The 20,232-nt window shown below is 36.0% G+C and overlaps 1 protein-coding gene across 2 annotated transcripts in view; it reads right to left on the reverse strand.

Moving 5' to 3' along the window:
* fbxw7 (F-box and WD repeat domain containing 7) overlaps positions 1 to 20,232 on the reverse strand; it is a 170,964-nt gene that overhangs the window by 10,869 nt on the left and 139,863 nt on the right. For both annotated transcript variants that reach the window (XM_066718466.1, XM_066718467.1), the window contains exons 4-10: positions 18,469 to 18,551; positions 14,057 to 14,198; positions 10,532 to 10,666; positions 9,735 to 9,858; positions 7,648 to 7,784; positions 6,933 to 7,046; positions 114 to 295 (exon numbers count right to left, since the gene is read on the reverse strand). In XM_066718466.1, the coding sequence (XP_066574563.1) occupies positions 114 to 295; positions 6,933 to 7,046; positions 7,648 to 7,784; positions 9,735 to 9,858; positions 10,532 to 10,666; positions 14,057 to 14,198; positions 18,469 to 18,551 (917 nt within the window). The remainder of the gene's footprint in view (positions 1 to 113; positions 296 to 6,932; positions 7,047 to 7,647; positions 7,785 to 9,734; positions 9,859 to 10,531; positions 10,667 to 14,056; positions 14,199 to 18,468; positions 18,552 to 20,232) is intronic.

Here is a 20,232-nt window from a genome sequence, read left to right on the forward strand (position 1 = left end):
CATTCTAGAATAGTAATAGTAGTAAATCTAGAATCATTGGCTTTTTCCCTTTTCTTTGTTAAATAATTTTAAACTAAGAAAACATACAAAGACAACATAAATCAAGGACGTACCTTTTTTCATGCAGGTGCATACAACGGACAGTAGAGGTATGCCCATACAGTGTGTGGATACATTCCCCCGTCTCTGCATTCCATACTTTGAGAGTCCGGTCTGTTGAACCACTGATGATAATGTTGTCCCTCATTTGGGATGACCAGACACCACCCGTATGCCCAACTAATGTTCTTAGACACTATTAGAAAGAAGAAAAAAAAAAAAAAAAAAAAAACAGTATTAGGTAAAGAAACTGGAAAAACTTGAATCTGTCAAATTCAAAACATGCTGCATATGAACAGTGGTAAATTATAATAAACCCATCAGTTTCTATTATAAACTTTCATAGAAACAACTAGAAATAGTTTAGAGGTCAACCAGTTATACCTGTATTATATATTACTGGATTATATAAAAGTTAAAATAGTTTGAACTATAATTTAAAAATAAATACATTTACCAGAAAACAACTTTTTTTTTTTTTAATAATTAAATGTTTCTAAATATGTATATATGATTCATAAACACTGTAGTATACCCTAATTATCCTGCATTCAAAACAGATTAAGCCTCCTCCTTTAGTTACACCTAGTTTATATATTTTATATATATATTTTTTTGTCTCATCCAAATTAATGGATCAGAGAACACGAAAATGTGACATAATTGAAAGGGTGAAAATGTTAAAACGGCAATGGCTAATGGCGATTTTGTAACATGCAATTGCACCTAATAAAGGGTTAATAGGGGAAGGAGGAAGAACCGGAATGAGGGGGTAGTGTGTTCAGTCTCTATGCACTGTGTGTAACGCTGTGGTAGTAAACAGCAACAACAACAACAAAAAAACAGTTGTTCTACCCGCCATAATAATTACTCTTTGGATAACCCTATGAATGCATCTCTCTCTCTCATATATATGTATATATATATATATGAACCACAATTACATAGCATGACAGAAGTACATTCTTGAACATAACAGGCTTTCCATGTCTTACTTAACCATGTAATGTATAGCTATTTTATTTTAAGATTATATTGCATTTCCCAGTTAATTTATGTTTTTTCATTTTATAGAACTGGTGAACACATGCCATTATTCTAAGAAGTGTAGCATGTATTCAGCAGCTGCTGGGTTTCTTTAATTGCAGTACACTGCAAAACCCAATGGGACTGCTGGTTTACTTACAATAAGAGGTTTAAGGGTATATTCTGCTTGTTTATTTCTTTTCCATATGAAAATACACTCTAAGCTCCTACAAGTTTATGAGAAACGGGTTGCCTTTGCATACAGTAATATCTTAATATGGTCTCCTCGGTATACCTCAAGGAACATGGTCCAGGCACAAGACGGAACATTACCACTAAATAAAAGCACAAGCAGTTGGCTTCACAGAAAATGACAGACCAGACTTGTTTTTAACCACTTTTGCAAAAATAAATGTTTTCAACCACTATTGCCGAAGCCTTCATTTTAACTGCCCCCCCCCCACCAAGTTTATGTTTAAGTGGGAGTAGAATATCTGTTTGGAATTAATTTTAAAGGTACAATTAAACAAATACTAAACTTGAAATAATTCACAATTTTTTTCACGTACTTTTGCAGTCAAGCACTATTTTAAATGCCCCAAGCTAGTTAAGAAAACCTAAGCTCATGAATACAAATTGTATTTTAGAGAACTACAAATGACAATGAACAAAAGGTGGTATTATGGCAAGAATCAAATCAAGAATGGTTTCTTCTCTCTTCCCCCTGCAGGTAGAGAAGGGCTGTGGGTGTGGCAGCTGTCAGTATTTTACCTGTCTAACCCCAGGCTAATTACTCAACACAGAAACTCCAGGACATGCCTAGACACAGACAACTGAACACTGTGAAACTTGTGGTATGGTTTCATATCATCTGAAGAATGTTTTTCAAAGCAAAATACCTTAACTTTGAAAGGGGGGGGGAGTGAATGCCAGATAAGGATTAAATCAATGTAATGTGGAAAGAAAATAGAATGTGGGATTGTTTCTGTGTAGATTCCATTTAATCTTAATTCCAGGCACTGGGAAGACTTTTTATATCTCAGAATCATTAAACCTAATCTAAATCCTCTCATCTTCTTTAACATTAACATTCCACAAAATCGTGTGCCAATTCAAAATAAGTAGAACAGTACAGCCCAGAACAAAATTGATAATAAAATCAGTAATTTCTTGATAAATAATTCAGTAATGAATGTAAATGTACGTTTTACAACAAATTATAATAAATAGCCTAAGTGGTATTGTCAAGCATCTGCCCTAACTACAGACATGCACTGAGGTTGAATAAGCTTGCAAAGCGGTGTACCACACTTACTGCCATAAATGGGAAGGCAGATAGGTATGGTTTCAAACTCTTAAGAATTAAGTATATAGATGTAAATATGCAAATGAGGTAATGGTTGTCTTTCCAGCATGTTGTAGTTGTAGTACACATTTAGTTTATAGAGTAGTATACATTTAAAATTGTAGTGTACCTGTTTGAGGCAACAGGTAAAAGAATTAGCACTTCAACCATTATGAAAATATTATTGAATACAATGGGAGACCCCTCTCTTTAATTTTTAGAATGTAAAATTAAGCGTAATATTATATTATTGTGCTTTCAGATTGCATTAATTGTGTTACTGACTGCATTGCAAAAAAAATTGGATGTAACTGATTTGTGATGCGTAACATTATAAATATACTACTGGTAATTGGTCTACAATTTATTTGAAAGATTCACGTAATATTCACACTTTTGTACAGTAATAAATATGCTCTAGCTATAATTGCAATGCATTTGTTTTAACATCAGCAACAAAGTCATGTGAATGTTATACAGCTTAATCATCATTATTATTATTAATGGTGATATCTTAATTATTAATGTTCTGCATGCACCTCATAGATACATACAGTGGATATCAAATGTCTATACAGCATTATTGAAAATGCAGCCTGAATTGAGGTTGCAGTCTGAAATCAAGACAAATCATGTCAGACCTTTTTTCACCTTTAATAAGATCTTGTAACCAACAATAAAAGTGAAAAACAAATGGATAATTTCTTGGAAAAAATAAATTGTCAATGCCTCAACAAAAGCTGCATTTCAATAAGGGTGTGCAGACTTTTGATATTCACTGCAGATGTTAAATTAAAAAGGACATTTAAAAGGGTTTTTGCAACTATGAGAAGTGAAATGTTTTAATTACTTTTTCTTCAATTCACAGTAGACAGCTTAAAAGTTGTCTAAAAAAAAATGTACTTGTTAATTGCTGCACAATTTGTTTAACTTTGAGATTTTTCAGTTTTTAGCTTTTTAATTTAATTTTGGCTCCAGGAAAACTTTCCAGTTTGATTTGATCATATAAGCAACTTTAACACTAACATGACACCAAGTGATAGTGGATGACAAAAGCCTATTATGTGCTATTTCAGGATGAGTCAAGTCATAACCTCCTGTATAGCAGAAAAACTACAGAAGCACAGGATGAGTCTACTCAGCAGCAACTCAAGTAATTAGGCTAAATTCAGCGGTAAATTAGCATTAATGTCTTACCCATTAATAATACTGTGATTTTAAATGTTCCTTAAAAATGTACCCAATCACCCAAACTCAGCACTGTATAAAAATAAATGTATTTCCGGGGGGTTTGCCATTATTTGTTGAGTTTTATATCTAAAGTTTGGAACTGTGCCAGTTACCCTTTAATTGGTAAGGAAACTTTCAGTGATAGATTTCATATTCTACATATGCTGGAAGCTAATTATTTCCGTTAGGATTTTAATTTGCTAAACCCAATATTCAGTAGCAGCATACACTAAACATAAGCACTCGGACAAAAAGATAAGAAAATCAGGAAAATTTTAATGTGGATATCATAAAATGAAAAATGCCACCACCAAGCAAGCATTTTGATAAATTGTCATTCAACTTCAGAAATATGTATAATAAATTAGGTTTTATACAGTGAGTATGGATTAATAAACTCGCTAATGAAACGTGTATAAAATGACAACGTGAGAAAAACAACCACAGAACAGGAAAAGCATCAATTCAGAAACTTAAACATTTTTCCAGACACCTTTTACAAAAATTTAAAGTATCTGGGCACAGAGTATCAATAATTACCAATTGTCTCAGCAAGCCTCAAAACAAAAACAAGAAAAGACAGATGAATATTTACTAATCTCTTCAGAATCAGCAACTATTTAACATTCACCAGTGTGATTTCATTTGTCACAATGACCAATGCTACAACATACACTGGGAATACTTCAATTTGTGGAGAATAAAAGATCCTTAGGAATTGGAATGCAATTTTTGTTTTTCATAAAATAGGCACACAAGACTAATGTCGCTGCAGCTGTACCAGACATGAATACTTAAATACCTACTTGACGTAACTTTTTGTAACTGTGGAGAAACAGAAAAGAAGCCAAGAGCTTGTTGAGGAATAATGATGAATTATGAGAGTTATAAAGTAAAGCCATTCCTTTCTGAAAACACCACATAAGTACCTGCAAAATTCACAGATTAATTAGAATGATTTTAAAGACCAAATCCAGAGCCTCAAGCAGTCAATCAAGCCATTCCAATAAAGATGAAAGCCATTATTACATCCACATTCTCCACTCTTTCCCCTAAGGGGTGGAATGACCTACACACCAAGGCCAGGACCACCACTGACCAGCTTCTGTTGTCTGCTCAAGACACACCTGTTCAGGCTGCACCTTGCTCAACCACAGCACCTGCCTGGACAATATGGCATTCATTTGAATGCACTTCTAATTTGAACTCATATAGCCCCTACCTTGATGTTACTCCTAGTTATTTATTCTATACATGTTGCACTTTTAACTATTTCTGTAATAGAGATAATTATGCCTCCTACAAGCCCACTACCCACAGTACTGATATAAGTATAGCACTGAATCTTACCTTTGATTTTAGATTGCTTTAATTAAGACATATAAATATACACTCACCTAAAGGATTATTAGGAACACCATACTAATACTGTGTTTGACCCCCTTTCGCCTTCAGAAATGCCTTAATTCTACGTGGCATTGATTCAACAAGGTGCTGAAAGCATTCTTTAGAAATGTTGGCCCATATTGATAGGATAGCATCTTGCAGTTGATGGAGATTTGTGGGATGCACATCCAGGGCACGAAGCTCCCGTTCCACCACATCCCAAAGATGCTCTATTGGGTTGAGATCTGGTGACTGTAGGGGCCAGTTTAGTACAGTGAACTCATTGTCATGTTCAAGAAACCAATTTGAAATGATTGGACCTTTGTGACATGGTGCATTATCCTGCTGGAAGTAGCCATCAGAGGATGGGTACATGGTGGTCATAAAGGGATGGACATGGTCAGAAACAATGCTCAGGTAAGCCGTGGCATTTAAACGATGCCCAATTGGCACTAAGGGGCCTAAAGTGTGCCAAGAAAACATCCCCCACACCATTACACCACCACCACCAGCCTGCACAGTGGTAACAAGGCATGATGGATCCATGTTCTCATTCTGTTTACGCCAAATTCTGACTCTACCATCTGAATGTCTCAACAGAAATCGAGACTCATCAGACCAGGCAACATTTTTCCAGTCTTCAACTGTGCAATTTTGGTGAGCTTGTGCAAATTGTAGCCTCTTTTTCCTATTTGTAGTGGAGATGAGTGGTACCCGGTGGGGTCTTCTGCTGTTGTAGCCCATCCGCCTCAAGGTTGTACGTGTTGTGGCTTCACAAATGCTTTGCTGCATACCTCGGTTGTAACGAGTGGTTATTTCAGTCAAAGTTGCTCTTCTATCAGCTTGAATCAGTCGGCCCATTCTCCTCTGACCTCTAGCATCAACAAGGCATTTTCTCCCACAGGACTGCCGCATACTGGATGTTTTTCCCTTTTCACACCATTCTTTGTAAACCCTAGAAATGGTTGTGCGTGAAAATCCCAGTAACTGAGCAGATTGTGAAATACTCAGACCGGCCCGTCTGGCACCAACAACCATGCCACGCTCAAAATTGCTTAAATCACCTTTCTTTCTCATTCAGACATTCAGTTTGGAGTTCAGGAGATTGTCTTGACCAGGACCACACCCCTAAATGCATTGAAGCAACTGCCATGTGATTGGATGGTTAGATAATTGCATTAATGAGAAATTGAACAGGTGTTCCTAATAATCCTTTAGGTGAGTGTATACAAGTACATATATCCTATTTATTTTACACTTACTGAAACATGTAAGGACAATTATTAACGTATTTGGCAATACATTAATAACAAAAATGGTAGAATGACTGGGTTAACACCTAGTTTAAATTAAAACATACTGATTACATATTTTTTTAATGCAGCAATTACATGATGGCCTTGATTGTTTTTTCAAATTTAGTTTAATATTTTTTTATATAAGGCAAAATTGTGCTGTACTATTAATTTCCTAGAGCATCTGCACAGATCTCTACATTTTCTGGGAATTGGAGCAGCATATGGCTTCATCCACCAAGTGATACAAACTAAGATTACAAAGACCTTAACTTGGAGTAGTATGTTCACAGTATAGCATGATCCTAGGTTTGAGTCAGCCTGAAGAAGAGCACAAACCAAGAGAGATGCATTCTTATTACAGCTCAGTCCTGTCTTAGGCTTCTGCTAGTTAATTACTAGTCACATCCTTGTGTCCTTTTCGGGGTCTAGTCATATATTCAGCAGAACAAAATAATCTGTGTGGTAACTTAACTACTGAACATGAAAGGAGAAAATGTTATAGTTGAAACTATAGAGAAAACAACTACTGTGTAGTTCTCGTAACCTACCTTTCCAGTGACAGCTGACCAGACTTTAAGCGTGTTGTCATCTGAACCGCTGACAATTCGATTGCCACAGAACTGAAGGCATGTGATCACATGATCATCGTGACCTTTAAGCACCTGACATGAGAGAAAGTGAGCGTCAAGTATGGGGAGGGGAACAAAATCCTAATTTTTAAGCAAGATTGTCATAGGTGTGCCAAGATCTTGCAATATATTACAATGGACGCCTGCTTCCAAAATACTTGGTCATGAAATTGGTGATCCACTAAATGAAACTATATTAGAACACTGTGTGGTTGGCATAAAAACGTGGGGGGGAAGGGGACCTTGTATAACAGCTGACAGGCATTTTTCAAATAACAAGCTTAGGATATTGCTTCAATTTACTGGTTCCGTTTGGTTTATATAATTAAAAACAGGCAAGCAGGACGTGTATTTCAGCTTCTTTTAAAGGAGCTGAATGAGTACAGGAATTACAATTATTCAGCAGGGCACCAAAAATCTGAGGAAAATTGCAAATGCACTCCGTGATTGATCAGGGTCCAGAGCTCTGTGAGCATTTCCATTTAGCTCTTTCAATCAACCTGACACTTAAGTGGATAATTTACTCAGACTGGATTTGATAATTCCAAACTGTGTGATGTATTAATCTAAGCTGCCGGGGATTCGACTGCAAGTAAGAATAAGGGGATTTTAGCTGGGGAAAAAAGATAAATACCTTTGGTGACTTAAGTTCTCCTCTTCTCCAGTTTGTGTCTATTCTGTGCTGCCTGATATAAGCGCTTTTCCAGGGACTGTGTGTGAAGCCTGGTTTGATCACTTTTCTCCTCTTGATGTGAAGGGGCTCTTCAATTCCTAAGATCCAAAAAAGGATGTTTATCAGATACTCTTTCAAGCCATAATGATAGGTAGATTTAAAATGGAAGGAAAGGTTTACATATATACACACACATAGTAACAGTCAAAAGTTTGAGTACAACTGCTTTAAATCAGGATTTACATGATTATCTGTACAAATTTGTCTATAAACACTTAATATTTCATTATATGATACGTGTACTTTTTAGTGAATTGCATTTTTGAAAGGAATGAAAATGAAAATCCTGTAAACTGCACTGAAATGGTCACCCAATGCAAGGGGATTTCAGTCTGAAGTCCAAATCACTAAAGTCTGAAAAATGCATAACAGTGTTAGAACACTAGCCTAAGTATGAAAGTGCACATGTTCTTGGAGTTAACTAGCATGGTACCTCATTAACCGTTTGTCACTAAATACTGTTAACAGGTGAGGGTGCATGGTTACTATAAATGTAGGTAGCATAGGCACAAGTTTGTCATTCCTGAATGTAAGGGAGCACAAAATGGCAAAATACACTCAGTTAAGCAAAGAAAAAAAGACCGTCTGTAATTACTTTAAGAGACGAAGACCAATCGCAAGAACTACTGTGATCAAGACCAAACGATTTGAAGAAATTGGCACTCATGAGGACCGTACAAGGCTGCAGGCCAAGTTTGACCTCAGAATCCGAGAACAAGTTAATTCCAGTCACAAGTCTGCAAAACTGGCGATTAACTGCCCCTGAAATGCAAGTTCAGCTAAACACTACTAGAAGTACAGATGTTTCAACATCAACTGTTAAGAGGAGATTGTGTGATGCTGACCTAACTGGAAGTGCAGAATAAGAGGGAGACTTTCCTGGGCATGAAAATGAAAGTCAGTGGACTGATGAGTCAAAATTTGAAATACTTGGGTCCAACTGCCGAGTATTTATAAGATGCAGAGAGCATAAGCACATAAGTTCTACATGTGCAGCGTCATGGTCTGGGGATGATTTGCAGGGGACAGAGTTGTTGATCTTTATCAAGTCCATGGCAAACTCAACCAGCATGGCTTTCATAACATACTTCAGAGGTCAACCATTCCATTAGGATTACGGCTAGTTGGGAGTCCTTCACTCTTCAGCAAGATAATGACCCGAAAAACACCTCAAAGTTGTGTAAAAACTATCGGGCAAAGATGGAAACTTGTACTTGAACTTGTACGAGATAAACAGGACAGAAGAGTCATGGCAAAGCTACCCACAAGTGCCCTACATCTCTGGGAATTGCTGCAGAAGAGCTGGGAAGAAATTTCAGGTGCTATCCTGCTGAAACCTGTTAACAGAATGAGGAATCCAAGATTTTGAAACAATTTTCAATATTCTTCAACATTGCTTTGATACTCGTTATTTTTGTTTTGTACATTGTAATGCGTTTTCATTTTCAAGTCAGGGTTTGGCGTGTCTGGCCAAAAATCAGTGCCACCTGGCCAAAATACGTGAATGGCAAAACAACAAGAAATGCTTAAACGCAGGCGCACATGCTCCATCCCCCACGGCTAAATGCTCTTTACCAATAACAAGCCCCCCTGTGCTCAACAATCCATGAGCAACCCCCCTCCCCACTCGACAAATCCACAAACACAGATCATACTTTTTTTTCATGTATATCTGTTGACTTCAATCCTCTTAGCCTGCTTATACATTCTGCAAACTGATTTTGATTTCATTCTGAGTATTCAAAGAGCACATCGATCATTTGATAAACATCCTGGGAAACATACAAGATTTTCCAGACAGCTTCCTTATTGCTATTGAATCAAAATAGACTTGGCACAGTAAGGTTCTTCAGCCAGTAGCAAATCTTTGAAACATATAGATTCCTAACTAAATCCTTTTCATTCCCTGTAAAAACCACTCCTGGTATAATACATTATTATTATTAATGATGATACACAGGGCTGTTCATCTGGCACTGAGATCTCACCTTCCTCTCTGCATTTATCCTTCCACAGCAGGTTGTCCTCAGCCAAGATTCGCCAGTAGCGACATGTCTGTGCAGCCTGCAGTAGGTCCTTGGGTTCCAGGAATGAGAGGACATAGAGGGCCAGCTGAGAAACACACCGGAACACACTTTGGTCAGCTTTCACACATGTAGAAGTCATTCAAATGTGATCTTTTAACAAAAAACTTATTTTAGTCTCATCCTTGATACAAAAATGTTCGAAAACTGGAAATGTCTGGAAAACAAAAGAACTGAAATAGTGGCAAACGTCAAAATTACTATTACTTTTTCTAAAGTGATTATCAGAAAGAGCAGAATGACAGGCTGTTTCCAGAGGAAGAGAAGCTATTGACATGGATGAGACTTGACCTATGTAAGGATGAAAAAAAAAACGAAATCCATTACTGATCCAAACAGCAAGTTTCTGCCATGTATTGTATGGAAAATACCCTAATTAAACTACCTAATTAAAGACTCTGCTATTCAGAAGTTTCTATATCAAGTAATTTGGCCAAGACAAATCTAAGGGAATTTAAGCACATTAGTGAATATCATATGTACTCTTAATTTGACTCCTTACTATAGTACCATAGAGGATACATTATGTTTTGTTATGAGCAGCTTTATTTTTGGTAAGTGGAAAAACAAATAGAATTGAGTATGATTTCTAGAAATCTATTACTTTTGTAATAATCCTTACTCAATATTTTTTTTTCCAAAACAGATAAAAGGAGATGATCAAAACAAATTGCCAGGAGTTGTGACAATGCAATTCTCACCTCTTTGGGCAAAAGGGAGATGAAATCTCGTTGGAACTGCGGCTCGATCACTTGCATCATGTGTTTGACTTGCGTCGGTTCGCAGCTGTCTATGAGCTCGTCTAATGCTAGGAGCTTTTCTGGTCCACTCCAGCTCTGCAAGATACAGGGAACAAACAACTGAAGGCAACAGAACATACCAGACCTTAGATGCGGTGTTTGTGTTCAATAGGTTTGTGAAAACAAACAAAAACATGTCTGTAAATCATTGGCATAACCTGTTAATAGCTGCCAACACTTACATTTAAATAAATACTGCTCCTTTTTAACATCAAGGAGTAAATGGCTTCAATATATTATCTTTTAAAAGAGATGGACTTGAATTTAATTGTTGAGAGCAAAAATCATTTCTTTGTGTGTAAAATGCAACACACATTTATTTGAAAAGCCAATATGTCTAAGAAGAACAAAAGCTGTTCAAATAAATCACAAAGGTGTTCCTTATGGATTTTCAAGGTCTTCTATGCTCCTGTATTTGTCTACCTTATATTTTTGCAAGGCTGTTCAGTCTACAAAAACTTTGAAAAAAGTATTAAAAAATCAATTTGCCAACTCATTTGCTATTATTAGGAGACCTAAAATATGTTGTGAAAGAGAGCACTGGTGTTGTCACCTAGGCTCTTAACATCATTTTTAAGATTTGCCCCTGAATTCAAATAAATTAACACATTTACTGTGAGCGTTAATCAGTTGCTAAATTAATAGAGGTGCTTAATTAACGCTGTTTTAAATAAATATATAAATAACTAATTGGCCATGTTTGTCAGCTTGCACAAAGGAACTAATGCATTAGCGTGGATGTGCACGACTTTATTGTAAAACTTTGATCAGGAGGAATCCGAGAAAATTAGTGTAATGTTACTTTCAATTGAAATAAAACATGAAATGTGGATAATAGCAAAAAGATAATATAGGATATTTATACAAATATTCAAAATGCCTTTTGTTTTCTCAGTTTCATTAAGAACCTGCCAGATGGTAATATGGCAATAATATCAATTAAGCATAGATTTTTACCTTCAGTTTCCATTTACTGCTTTCAGTTTGAGGAGAAAATTAAAAACTTGTCCTCTCTCATTGTGTTCTAATGCAACTGGGACAGATGGAAACGAGTCAGCATTCTCAATTGCCTTGATCATTGCCCGAGTTGGTCATGCATTTATATGGAAAGATATGATTCCTGATAAAGAAGGGCCCTTTACTACATGAAGAAAATAAAAATCCCTGTCCTTCTGATTAACATATAAGAAAGAAAAAAAAGTGCTTACAGATAAATTAGGAAAGTAAGCAAGCAGTTGAAGAATAAACAAACATTAAAAGTTCTGAGTTAGTGCACAACTCCCCAAGTGAACAGAACTGGTTAAACTAGATGGAACCTGCAACTGGTCTCATCCTTTGTAGCTGCAATTTCCCAGACAACATAAGATACAATGAGGAAAAAACAGAAGGTACAGTTTATGGAGGTTTAATTAGGCCTTTACACTAGCAGTCAGGACATACTACTTACAAACATCCCTGAGTAAGTTGTCTTTCTGGAAAACTGAGGATTCAGAAGATTACCTAATTACATACAATCCGTTAAAAAAAATACTAAGCAGATATTCCTCTTCAGTTTAGAATGACCTGGGCCGACATTTAATTCCATTTCGTGCTACAACAAATATGAAAAGGTCACAATTTAAAGTCCATATCCTACAATAGGAAACATGTTTTGGGCTCTAACTTTGCATACTTTCATAACGAGCAATAACAATTTTTATAGCTGTTAGCACTTGGTGAGTCCCAAAATACTCAGCATTTCCCCCAAAATACAGTGAACACTATGAAAATGCACGAAGTTGAAGATGACAACATGGCTACTGACAGCGAAAGCGACTGTTTGACAGTGAGGATAGCAAATCACTCGCAAATTGTAAATGAAAATGTTTTGGTAAGATTTAATATGCTTCACAGAAGGATAAGATATGGGAAGTATTATTACAATGTATCAAAGGTGACTAGAGAATTAATTCATACATTTAAAAAGTGTTATAGATTAATTGAGCAAATTTCACATTTAGTTATAAATACAAACAGTCAAAAACTAAACAAAACATACTGTAGCAATATCCAGTTATTGAACTGCTCGTACGCAGCGGCTTCTTGGCACAGCAGCACACAATCTGAAGAGACACTTGAATTTTTTTCCATTTGCTTTGTACAGGCTATATAGTGGGTACAGACATGGTTTTTAATCTGCATTTCTTGGTAAACCCCATTGCGACTTCGATGGCATTTAAAAAGCTGCACAAATCACAGAACAATCTGTCCACCGGAGAAAATACTTTGAACAAATTTAACCCAAAGTCACCTTACTATGGGATCTTTTGGGAAATTATGTTTACTATGTCCACTCACAGTGAAGTTCCTGCAACAGTTCACCACATACCATTTAAACATATCTAAATACTACAAATGATAATAAATTCTAAGCTTTTTGTTTATGGTGATGGTTAGTAGATATTCAAATTGAGACGACACGAAAACACTTCCTGATTGCGATTTCTTCAAATGCCATTTTATTCATTTTTGGAATTTTGGACTTTAACATTGATTAGTTATAACAGGGAATTCCAACCCTTGATCTTGAGAGCCCCAGTGCAGCAGGTTTTATAGATCTTTAAATCATCAATTAAAGACATTCAATTCTGAACAATTAAATTAGTGTTTTGTGAAATTCGGTCATTTGGAGATAATTTGGAACAAATACCTGAATAGCCTTCTGCTGTCAAGGGACAGAGATCACAATTAAACAAGGGACTTACTTCATAGATCAATAACTAACATGTTCCCAGTCTTTAGAAACTAGTGCTTTATGGGAACCTATAGAAAATGATCTAGACTGGGACGACCGAGTCATAACGTGAATTTGAGAATATCATTTGAGACTCTTGATTTAGTCAAGGGGAAGTGGGGAAGTAAGAACACCTCCCACACCTCGGTGCTACAGTACATGTTAGACTTGAGAGATACACCAACACCACCGGGGAAAAATGCACAGTTGAATTTTGTCAAGCTCAGAAGTGACAACAGCAGTTGTACAACAAGGGAGCCTGAATATGTGCCTTTCCACCTGGTGACACAGCACTGACGTTACTCCTAACCCCCGCCTGCATTCTAGCGGAATGGCAAAAGCCCTTTGGGGTAAAAAGCCACTTGAAGGATGTGGATTATGATATGTGAAGCACAGACAGAAAAAACATATCTTGTGTCATGGCAATAAGAGGAAGCGCTGTGGGCTCCTATGCTCTGCCGAAACAATACCAGCTTGACGGTCTCCTGGGTTAGTATGGAAGTAAACCTGAAAGAAGTCAAAGCTCTTGTATGACATTTTAAAGAGTTTCTTCTCATCCTCAAGAACAAATCCACCTCTCAGTTTAAACCTTGTGATTGAATTTTCCGAATGGCTTATGCATCCAAGTTGCTCCTGAGAGAAAAGCTGCTCACCTGAAATGTCCTGAGCCATTCTTGCAGTCCGGTTGGGGGTTGGATTGATGTGATCCGTCGACGCTGGTGTCCTTGTCCATTGGCTGCCCTCAAGTCACCAAATGTGGTGGGGGTAGCTGGGTATGGAACAAGCCCTGTGGGACTGCAGGAAAACAAAAAACAAAGAATAGTGTCAGACACTGCAATACAGTAATCACAGTAGGTGTGTTTATATTCGACTTCCAGAATCTTTTAAGTTGGAAATCATAGGTTTTAGATTTCCCACATACAATAATTTTGCCTTTCAATATACAAAATGTAGCATCATAATAATTCCTGGAATTTCCTTGCTTTGTTTAATTTTGAAGATTTTCTTAAACTTGATTAAAAATGTACTGATATTGAGAGGCAAGTGTTTTACAATCAGGTAACAATCTCTAGAAGTGAATATCAGTGACAAACACTGAAGCCTAATATCTTTAAGCAACTTGCCAAAATATAAACCTGTTATATATTTCAGTGTTTAACAACTTAGAGGTTCATGTAATTGTAAATGTTTGTGTAGTGCTGACTTTTTAACAAAATACTTGCAGGGTTTCCCCCCTGGGCAAAAATGTTAAAAGCATAAAGTGTGCATATAAAAAAGTAGCTACTGTGCAACTGGAAATGAGTGAACGACCATGATGCTGCGCTCGAGAAACAGGCAGGGCCTTAGGAAACTGACGCAAGGAAATATGGTGCAAAAGAGCTGAACTGATTATAAACAGTGCAGGTGGTGAAATAAACCAAAAGAAAACCTCCTCTGGAGCCTAACCAAACCTTCAGTCTCTCTCTCAAACAAAAGACACTAACAAACACAGCAAACAGTCCAAATCACAATCCTTTAGCAGTCCAAGATCACAAAGTCCAATTATCTTACGATCTGTCCCAGAATGCACTCGATTTATTTAGTTTTCTCTTCTCTCTTGCCCAGCTCCTACTCCAACAACAAGGTGTGCTAGCCTCCTGCCTTTATACAGGACAGGCCAAGCATGGGAGGCATGTGAATCAGCCCTGTGAACCCCAGCAATGATTATTCCCCCAAAGCCTCTGGTTTGTAGTACTATCCAGGACAGCCATTTTGGTACCACAATGAATATATTCCACTGTTTGATTTATAACTTCCATTTTACATGTCACACATTCAAAGTTTATTTAAACTTTCCATCTTTTATGTAGTTTTTCTAGTTCTTCCTCTTTCATTTTTCGGGATCCATTAAATAGCTTTCTTTGTCCATCACTGATCTGTTCTTCTATGCGTTCAGCCCATTACCACTAACATTTTCATTTGTTCTCTGATCCATTAATTTCTTATTCTCTCCTTGTTATTCCAAACATACATCTTTCTGCGTTAATGCACCTTATCCAAATAGAATCAAGTGAAACAATTGATTTCAAATAAACGGCGCTAATCCAAGTCTGTAAAACCAGCCCTTTATGAATTACCAAACCGAGAGACCTGGATATGCAGACTGCTGTAAAAAATATGATTGGAGGTCCCAAGGAAGAAACAATATGCAGGATATAATCTAATAAGAATTCTCTTTTATTAAAAAAATAATAAAAAATCCTGTGTGGCTTAGTGGGAGGTGCTTTTGCAATATGGGTTTCCAAAGAAATGACTGCACACTAATAACAAGAAGAATGTAATATAGCTTTGGAAATACTGGGGGAGCCATATCATATATTGCTTTTGGGCCCACTGTAAAAAATGAGAAATTTGAGGTTTTCAAACATTGAATACTTCGTTTTTTCTTATATTCATTATATTGACTACAAATATGGTGAGGAGGAAGAACACAGAACAGAAGTTTGTTTCTTTAATATTAAGCTTTACTTTCAACTGAAAATGATCTAGTTAATTACTAGAGATTTTTTTTTTTTTTCCAATATTGAAGGAGTGGACTGTCCCATTCCTTCTGCTAAGTGAAGCTAACAAACTCAAAACCCCTATCCTGGTCTGTCTGCATAATCTTCAAAATGAAAGTTCAAGTTAAGTCCACACCACAGGAGATGAAACTATTTGGAAGTTTATCAAGAGTAAATGCTTATAATGGAGATGTCAAATGCTTACAGCACCACAAACCCAAGCATTTTCATGAAGGCTAAGAAGAGTGAGGCCTGTTTCATAATAACAGATGAATTGAAATACCATGAAATTTAAAGTCTTACCCCTCCTTTCATTCTGTGCTGAATTGAATTGAATTGAATATAATCTTGATGAATAGGATATTACAACAGTATGATTTAAAAATAATAATAAAGCTGGAGAGACTGGAAGGTGATAACCATGTAACCCCTTTAAAAAGCTGTTTTAGTGCAGTGACCACATCACTGGTGGCTGCCTGCTCTAAGCCCTCCAGCCTGTGCTGATTAATAACAATTTAAATAAATTAGTACAATTTATATACTACATATTTTGTCAGTGCAGATCATAACACTAAATTTCTTCGCTACAAACACACACTAAGACATAAACCATAGTTGGCAAGTGCAATTGTTTATTTAAATAGTAATTTTGAAAGTGACTACTCATGAGTTATAGCAAGCCTTATTTAGACATGAAACAGAAGGCCTTTACAGTATCCCTCACATTCTTATGGCCAATACAGATTGTATATAATTCAATGTATGCAATCTTTGCTGTCCGCAGTTTCAAGCTGAACAATTCAGATTTCACATTGAACTACACCATGAATATATCTGAGAAAAATGTCAGAGGGACTACCCTCTTTTCCTTTTTTGCCACTGAAAAAGATATGTTGATATGTATTTGCAAAAACCATTGTAATCCAATAGTTAAATAGTTAAAGAAAATGAGTATAAATGTGAATATTTATCAGTTAAAGTAAAACAATAATAATAATACCAATAAAAACAACAAGATAATAAATTCGTTACTTTTAGCAAGTCATGTAAATACTAATGTTGGACTATGTAGCAAGATTGTGATGGATTAAAATCAGATCTTTATTTGCATATTTTATAAAATGCAAGTTATAATAAGCTCTCCCGTAATGTCCTGTTAAATACGAAGGAGTGTATTTTTGCAATCAATGCATTGCAGTTATATTTACTGCCAACTGTGATTGTCTATGATTTGTTTTGAGCTGCATTTCATTTAAAGAGCTGCAATAGAGCATTCTTCCATGGCATATGGTTTATTTAAGCTGCATGTGTGCACGTAATCATATGTTGTAAACATTGATAAAACATAAAAACATGTACAAAATATATTTAAAAATAGAATATATTTTCAATTAATTTGTATGGATTATCCATAAAACAATGTATTGATTAAACTGACATCACAAATTATGCAAAGCAGACAAATGAAATGCAAATACTGACATTTCCCTTCCTCTTCATTACCAAATGAGTATGATTATTATTAACATCACTAAATCAATTGAGGTTGATAATGGTGGTGATGATAAAAACATGCAGTTTCTTCTAATATTATTTGCACTGTATTTTTATTTTTATTTGTTCAATTATCGACTTTAGGTATTTAAGGGACTTTAAGGGGCTGCATTGTATAGAAGAGTGAGCGGTACTACTACACATCGTTCCCTTATTGTTATCACCTTCAGCACCATACTGAAGCTACTCCAGGAATCCACTGATGTTGAGGGACAGTCTGAAAATGCTCTGCATGAACATGATACACATTGAGAGAACAAGTGAAATTAGGATAATCGTGTTTTCAAACAAATGTTTACCAATAGATTAATTCATGCTGGGACTGATTTCACTCTGTATATTTTCTTGTTTTAAAGTGACCTTATGTCTGTAATAATGTTCAGTATATATTGACACCTCTGCAAGTACATTCATCAGTATCGCCAGGTAGGGTGTTGTCATGGCAACATAGCTACAAGCTGGAATGTGATTGGTTAGAAAAAGATTAAATAAAATAGTGCAGTCTATTGGACACCGTCAGTTTTACACAATGCAGCCAGTGTGACATCTTCAATAGGAAATACTGTATTATAAAAGATCAAAATGTATCCTGTGTTAAAAAGCACTCTGATCACACAGTGACTTGCTGATATCCATCCTATAAACCTTTAACAGCTTAACTTCTGGACAGATTATTTTCATGTTTGTTAATGCCCTTTTAAACTGCCTGTTATTTGTAGCATTAATGACAAGTCTAGATTTAAGTCTTTTTTGAGTTTGATTCCATTACAATTTTGGCTGCTGCACAAACATTAGAGCAACTGTGGCACTGGATGCCATTAGTGTAATTTTGTTTGAAACAAATGACAAGGGATGCTTTTTTTTGTTTTGTTTTTATATAACTTAACCCACTACAAAATGTATGTATGCTCGATCTGATACCAGTCCTAGTAGCTTTGGTGTTTTGAGAGTGTGCCAGAGATGATCTTTACCTTGGATACTCTGAACCTTTGCAGGGTTTTTTTCCTGAAGGGAAAGATCGGACCTCAGGGCCATGGTCCAACTTTCTCTTCATCTGTAATACAAAGGAGAGAAGAACAACAGGGCTGTGGTTAGCGATGAATGAACTGGATGTGGAGCCAGAGAATCTGCTGGAGATTTGCGATCAACTAGAGATGCATACAAATATGACATTCAGGTCACAGATATTCATCACCTTCATTAAACAAATAATCACAAGGATGGATGCTTCGTATCATGTAAGGTGATTTGAAGGTTGTAGGGAATTTAATTGGCAGTGGCCTTGTGCTTAATGGTTAGCTTCATTCCACATACAGTGATCATACACTCAACATTTACTAAAGCAGATGTGACTCACTCATTATACTTAGACTCATTAAACCAGTAAAATGTCAATCTTTGCTAAACAAAAACAGGCAGTCTCAAATACTCAATAACTGACAATCCTCCGTAATACCTGAAATGTGTTTGAATTATAGAGGCTTGAATAGAAAATGTGGTGGTTTCTGGGGGGGTGAGAGAATAAAAAAAAAAGTGCTCAAAACAAACTGGGGGAGTGGGCAATATGCATTCAAGATATCACTATGCAAGACCTTATAGATGATACAAAAATTACAATATTTGTAATGGTTTATTTTTAATTGCATTTACATGCCCTGAAAAAAAAAAAACTCTGGGGCTACAGATTGACAAACAAGGGTATAATAACCATACTGTTCTGTTTAAAATGAGATTTTGCATAGATTTGATATGACATCAAAGTGCATAAAACAAAATTGAACTAAATGTTAAATCAAACATCATAGTAAAATATAGGCCATTAAAGATAAATACAAAGATTTTACAAGAGAAACATCTGACTCAGATTTCATCTGAGCATCGTAAAGCAAAGAAACCGTGACCACTGATCTCAAGCACCATATTTAGTTAAATTCACTGTGACACCTTTTTGTGCAAGTCTACAGCAGCACAACATCAGAAACAAATGGGCTTAAATGTAATGTAGGTGTTATTATTGAACCAACTCATTCTATGGGCAAGCACTGTCCACACAGGCCTTGATTAAAAACACTAGCATTGGAGTAACTGTCAATCTTTTTTTCGCCACCAATAACTTTTCCGGAAATGCTGTTTTTTTTACGCAGCCAATCACCTGCTGGAGACACTTCAGTTGTTTTTCATGAGGCCAAGGCGGGATTCAAAAACTCTCTTTCAAGGTTTATGTAGTTTAATACAGACAGTCACCAAGATTTCTGCTTTCTTATTTTGTTTTTTGTTTCCTGATATGGGCAAAATGTTATCTCAATTAAAGTAGATTAAGTGCTGTTAGTTTTGTGAACTGTTATAATGAAGCCAGAAAATTGCAATATCTAGTTTTATTTTACAGTGTTGATTTATTTTGTTGCTTAATAGCCTCCGTAGTGGTGAATTCTGTGCAGGAGATATTGTCAAGTGTGCAGTGATCCCTACTGTGCTTCCACTTAATTTGTACGGTTTCCACACAGTTTAGAGCAGACAACTTTCAGATTACTTTGTTTCTATTATTGCTGAGCCTTTGTAATTAAGTTGCCGATTAATCAAACGATTGTCTATGCAGTTGTCTACACTACTGACTAAGGTAACCCATGGACTTAAATTACAGTTTATTTGTTTGGTATACATTTAAAAAACATTACTAGACTGTGCAGATAAGTAACATTATTTTGCAGGGTAAACTGAAGGAATGTAGCGGGTAA

This window comes from Amia ocellicauda, chromosome 12, assembly GCF_036373705.1.
Source record: "Amia ocellicauda isolate fAmiCal2 chromosome 12, fAmiCal2.hap1, whole genome shotgun sequence".
Lineage (NCBI taxonomy): Eukaryota > Metazoa > Chordata > Actinopteri > Amiiformes > Amiidae > Amia > Amia ocellicauda.